Source organism: Oncorhynchus keta, chromosome 12 (assembly GCF_023373465.1).
Source record: "Oncorhynchus keta strain PuntledgeMale-10-30-2019 chromosome 12, Oket_V2, whole genome shotgun sequence".
In the NCBI taxonomy this organism is placed as follows: Eukaryota; Metazoa; Chordata; class Actinopteri; order Salmoniformes; family Salmonidae; genus Oncorhynchus; species Oncorhynchus keta.
The window spans coordinates 11,834,921-11,840,920 of NC_068432.1; the positions used below are offsets into that span (position 1 = coordinate 11,834,921).

At 41.0% G+C, this 6,000-nt stretch overlaps 1 protein-coding gene across 3 annotated transcripts in view; it reads right to left on the reverse strand.

Moving 5' to 3' along the window:
- LOC118390997 (gametogenetin-binding protein 2-like) overlaps window positions 1-5,089 on the reverse strand; it is a 47,587-nt gene extending 42,498 nt beyond the window's left edge. Inside the window, exons 1-3 of one of the 3 annotated variants that reach the window (XM_035781892.2) lie at window positions 4,871-5,089; window positions 3,841-3,970; window positions 3,183-3,263 (exon numbers count right to left, since the gene is read on the reverse strand). In XM_035781892.2, coding sequence (XP_035637785.1) covers window positions 3,183-3,263; window positions 3,841-3,933 — 174 coding nt within the window. In that variant the 5' untranslated portion in view covers window positions 3,934-3,970; window positions 4,871-5,089. The other 2 variants (XM_035781893.2, XM_052457739.1) reach the window with 2 other exon arrangements.
- Between the last annotated feature and the right edge of the window lie 911 nt (window positions 5,090-6,000).

Genomic DNA, 6,000 nt, shown 5'->3' on the forward strand with positions numbered 1-6,000 from the left:
CCTCTTTCTAAATTTCTAACTGATATTGTCATATGTCACATGAAACCGCTCACATATGCAGTGCGCTTTTGACAATGGTGTTTTTAACTAACTGCAGTGTGGAACGAACATTTGCACGTAGACTACTGCCTTGTGCGCTTATAATGTACAGTGCCTTGCGAAAGTATTCGCCCCCCTTGAACTTTGCGACCTTTTGCCACATTCAGGCTTCAAGCATAAAGATATAAAACTGTATTTTTTTGTGAAGAATCAACAACAAGTGGGACACAATCATGAAGTGGAACGACATTTATTGGATATTTCAAACTTTTTTAACAAATCAAAAACTGAAAAATTGGGCGTGCAAAATTATTCAGCCCCTTTACTTTCAGTGCAGCAAACTCTCTCCAGAAGTTCAGTGAGGATCTCTGAATGATCCAATGTTGACCTAAATGACTAATGATGATAAATACAATCCACCTGTGTGTAATCAAGTTTCCGTATAAATACACCTGCACTGTGATAGTCTCAGAGGTCCGTTAAAAGCGCAGAGAGCATCATGAAGAACAAGAAACACACCAGGCAGGTCCGAGATACTGTTGTGAAGAAGTTTAAAGCCGGATTTGGATACAAAAAAATTCCCAAGCTTTAAACATCCCAAGGAGCACTGTGCACGCGATAATATTGAAATGGAAGGAGTATCAGACCACTGCAAATCTACCAAGACCTGGCCGTCAGCTCATACAAGGAGAAGACTGATCAGAGATGCAGCCAAGAGGCCCATGATCACTCTGGATGAACTGCAGAGATCTACAGCTGAGGTGGGAGACTCTGTCCATAGGACAACAATCAGTCGTATATTGCACAAATCTGGCCTTTATGGAAGAGTGGCAAGAAGAAAGCCATTTCTTAAAGATATCCATAAAAAGTGTTGTTTAAAGTTTGCCACAAGCCACTTGGGAGACACACCAAACATGTGGAAGAAGGTGCTCTGGTCAGATGAAACCAAAATTGAACTTTTTGGCAACAATGCAAAACGTTATGTTTGGCGTAAAAGCAACACAGCTCATCACCCTGAACACACCATCACCACTGTCAAACATGGTGGTGGCAGCATCATGGTTTGGGCCTGCTTTTCTTCAGCAGGGACAGGGAAGATGGTTAAAATTGATGGGAAGATGGATGGAGCCAAATACAGGACCATTCTGGAAGAAAACCTGATGGAGTCTGCAAAAGACCTGAGACTGGGACGGAGATTTGTCTTCCAACAAGAAAATGATCCAAAACAAAGCAAAATCTACAATGGAATGGTTCAAAAATAAACATATCCAGGTGTTAGAATGGCCAAGTCAAAGTCCAGACCTGAATCCAATCGAGAATCTGTGGAAAGAACTGAAAACTGCTGTTCACAAATGCTCTCCATCCAACCTCACTGAGCTCGAGCTGTTTTGCAAGGAGGAATGGGAAAAAAAAATCAGTCTCTCGATGTGCAAAACTGATAGAGACATACCCCAAGCAACTTACAGCTGTAATCACAGCAAAAGGTGGCGCTACAAAGTATTAACTTAAGGGGGCTGAATAATTTTGCATGCCCAATTTCTCAGTTTTTGATTTGTTAAAAAAGTTTGAAATATCCAATAAATGTCGTTACAGTTTTATATCTTTATGTTTGAAGCCTGAAATGTGGCAAAAGGTCGCAAAGTTCAAGGGGGCCGAATACTTTCGCAAGGCACTGTAAATAAATTATAGTTCAACATTTTAAGATAAACGTTGCATCAGACTCCTTGCTTTTAAACATGTTTTACGTAGACTAGGCCTACTGGTTATATGAATTTGGAATCGATCGTCCCACAACTGTCCCGGAGTATGTTTGGAATAGGCTATTTCTTTAAACAAGCTGACCAATAGTATAGGTAGCCTAAACTTTTACTACAGATTGACATAGGCTAGTGATTTTGCTGTTCGTTACTCATCTTGCTGGCTGAGGAAAAGTCAAATGTGAACATGTTCAAAGTGCACATAAAAAATGGTTAAGGACCGCACACCACACCTCAACTTGCATGTTCTATTAATATGAATATTCGAAATGTGATGTCATTCTGAGCACCATGGGTGGATGTCCGAATTAGGTTAGGTGTAACAGTTTTGCTTCCATCCCTCTCCTCACCCCTACCTGGACTCGAACCAGAGACTCTGCACACACCAACAACAGTCACCCACGAAGCATTGTTACCCATCATGCCACATTCGCCGTGGCCCTTGCAGAGCAAGGGGAATAACTACTTCAGATCTCAGTGAGTGACGTCACCGATTGAAACGCTATTAGCGTGCACCCCGCTAACTAGCTAGCCATTTCACATCAGTTACACACGGTAAATGTTCATGGTCAACTTCCGACTATCAATCACTTAGATCGTGTATTTTCAGATAGAGATACAAGCAAAAACTGCTTTTCAGATACACTCACAATCACGCATTCTTCTGCCTCTTCCGTAGCAGGCTTAAAAGACACACAGACCCGATAAGTAGATGCGCAATGGATTATGGTCATTCTAGTTAATAACCACGTTTTAAGCATTAAACCATGTAGAATATTGGCCTTTTGGAAACTCCTTAGTACATCACACAGTTCAGGCTGGACCTGATTTATCTCTATAGAAACTGTATCAATGAGCGCATTGAGTACACAGAAGAAGAAAAAAGGAACAAAATGGAATTCAAATAATTTAACTGACATCTGTCAATTAGTGGTTTAATAAACGTAAAAATGTAGACATTTTGGTTAATAAGATGCATGTCGACTAACGAAAACACACTGCAATTTAATTTCACCTAACTATGCTAATTATTATATATTTATAACCTTTATTTAACTACGGAAGTCAGTTAAGAAAAAAAATATTATTTACAATGACGGCCCTGAGCAAACACTAACTCAGACGACGCTAGGCCAATTGTGCGCAGCCCATGGCACTCCCAATCACGGCCGGTTGTGATAAAGCCTGGAATCGAACCAGGGCCTGAAGTGTCACCTCTGGCACTGAGATGCAGTGCCTTAGACCGCTGCGCCACTCGAGATAAATTCAATTAAGAGTGACCGGTCAAATGTGTTTTCAGTGGCTAACCGACTAAAGGTTCATGGGTAACGTCCCTAATACACACAAATCTTCCTTCCTCATGACTAGGATGTTAACAGTACTCACCTCAACAAACTGCTTCATCTCAGAGCTGTTGATCTGGTGACTGTCAAGGTTCATGGCATCGTCAGTAAACTCCATCACCATCTGTAATAACAAGAGGACATATATTTAAAGTGTCATCAGCCCAATATTCCACAACAACTGGGATATTCTACACTATGTGAAGTAGAGGAAGTAAAGCTGTTCCAACATAAACCTGTCCATACAGTGTCTGCATCACCAACCTAGGTCCAAGCCCAGTATCTAATATGCTACCACTTCTCAAATTCTAACCATTTAGGCTAGCCACCCAGCAACCGCATCCAGTTTGCGGTCATCATTAGCTTGCCGGTTAGTTAACTTGTCAATTAGGCTAGCCTAACAGCTCAGAAATCTAATGGAAAAATGCATTGCTTCACCTACATCAAGGTGTCATTGGCAATACGTGACAGCTAGAACATACATAGGTAGCAAGAAAGCCGGTTGGTGGATCCGGCTGGCTAACGTTAGCTTGCTGGCGCTAGTTGTTGGAGAGGCCTAACTAGTACTCTCCGTCTCTCGCTCGCAACCGTGTTTCATTGTCGACATAGGTAGCTAGCTAGGTTCAGAAGAGTGGCTGATCGTAAAAGCCTTCAAACAACTTGAGGACCATATGGGAGACGGAAACACTGCACTTTCTTACTGTGAGAGTGTCATCGATGTACAGGGGAATCTGTCTTGCGAGGAAAGGGAAGTCCTCTTCCCCGTCCCTGCAAACCGCAACCAAACACGCCATGTCTTACAGCTCCTGTCGCGGTGGTATCACGTATTGCCTGTAGACAGTGGGGAAAGATTGAGCAAATCCAACAGAGTTTCACCAATAGCTAGGGCTAAGTACACACCGCACGACATTTCAATTTCTATGCCTTGTCATAACACGCAGTGAATTATAATTTATTAAAAAAATACATTGTAATGTACTGTAAAATGAAATGATCCCAACCATTTTAAACGCTTATGTGGTTGATAAATGCCATTGTAGCAAGTCAATTATCTATTAGTCATGGATAACTGGCTGACTCTCTGGCTGGCTGCTGCTGCTGCTGCTAGTTACCGTTAGCGCGCTGGACTTCGGGCTAGAAGGTCGAGGGTTCGAGACCTGCTCCCTGCTGTTTTATTACATTGGTGTCAGAAGTGATCGGACCTTGCATCCACAACAGTGCAAGTGCTTGGCCGGTGAGCGCGTTCCTGTAAGACGTAGAGTCGCAAGCTAGCGCGAGGACGTGCTATTTGAAAGGAGGGAGTAGTGTAACGACCCTGGGTTTATAAACGCAGATATCGACTCTGCCGCTCGAGCACACTTTTGCGATAGTTAGCTAACGGGAGTATGTTTTAAACTGACTAGCAATCGTTATGAAATACAAAAACAACAAATCAGAACGTGTTAGATTACGGCACAGTTTACATTTACTGTGGTTAACTTGCTTATTTGGTTAACTAGCAGCTACCTCCACTGTCACCAGGGTCTGAAGAAATTCGAATCAAATTGAAGCGTCAGAAAGAAACAGATTAATTTAGCTAGTTAACGTTAGCTACTTTTCCTGCGAAGAGTTATCAACCAATCTGTTACTGATCTTTTTTCATGTTCTTGACAACTGAAACTTCTTTCCGAATTTGCAAATGTATAATTACATTATTTTGTAAACACAAGCAATCATCGTACATTTACTTACCAGGTTTTTTGAAAGGTGCCTTTTTATACAAAAACAAACAAGCGCGTAATAGGCGGAGGAATCTTCATGTGCAACCTTTGCCCTCAAGACGTAGCAACAAAAATAAGTTCCAGCTGTACGCTCGAGATGGTAAGAACAGATAGAACAATGATAGATATTTCACCGAATGTATAAATGTGCAACCGCTTGGCGTTTCCGCTCACTTCCAAATATACCTCCACTAGTGGCCGGTGTCATGTTAAAATCTTCCCAGCGTGAAATTAGTTCCCAATCGTAGGAAAACTGTTGTAGTGAACACTTATGAGTATGGTGGGCTGAATTTTCTGGACTTTACTACCTTAAATAATACTTTAAAGATCAATTGGATAAAACAATTCCCAAGAAGACCCACTTCTATGTGGAATTGTATTCCTCATGTCTTCTCTACTTTTGGTGGCCTTAATTTCATGTTGGTTTGCAATTATTATATTGAAGTTTCAGTGAAACTGCTTTTCATCGGGCAGGTTCTTGTCATGGTCCTTCATTTCTAAGCATAATTTCTCCACACAGATATTATATGTGGAATAATCGGGATATATGGTATAAAAATACGTTGTTTTTAAAATACTGGTTCCGAAATAATATCCTGTTGGTGAGCCAACTTGTAAATGCAGAGTTTAAAAAAAAAACTTAGTTAAGGAATTCTTATCGCTTTACAAGATCCCTGTAAACACCTAAATATGTTGCAATTGTTTTAGACGCCATTCTCTCAGGTGTTGATTTATTATTCAGGAACGTGTCAAGACGCCAGGGTAGCCTAGTGGTTGGAGTGTTGGATTTGTAACCAGAAGGTTTTAAGTTCAAACCCCTGAGCTGACAATGTACAAATCTGTTGTTCTGCCCCTGAACAGGCAGTTAACACACTAGGCTGTCATTGAAAATAAGAATTTGTTCTTAACTGACTTGCCTAGTTAAATAAAGGTTTATAAAAAAAGACCTGACCCTCAGAACCTGCCTTCCCTGTTCACTCATCAGTATGAAAGATTTGTTTCTCTTTTGGTCCATACAACAACAGAGCGATATGAACCTTGTTTCAGCAGGATGTTGTATCTATACAACATCCTGGAACGGTTTTATTGATAATATCTGTT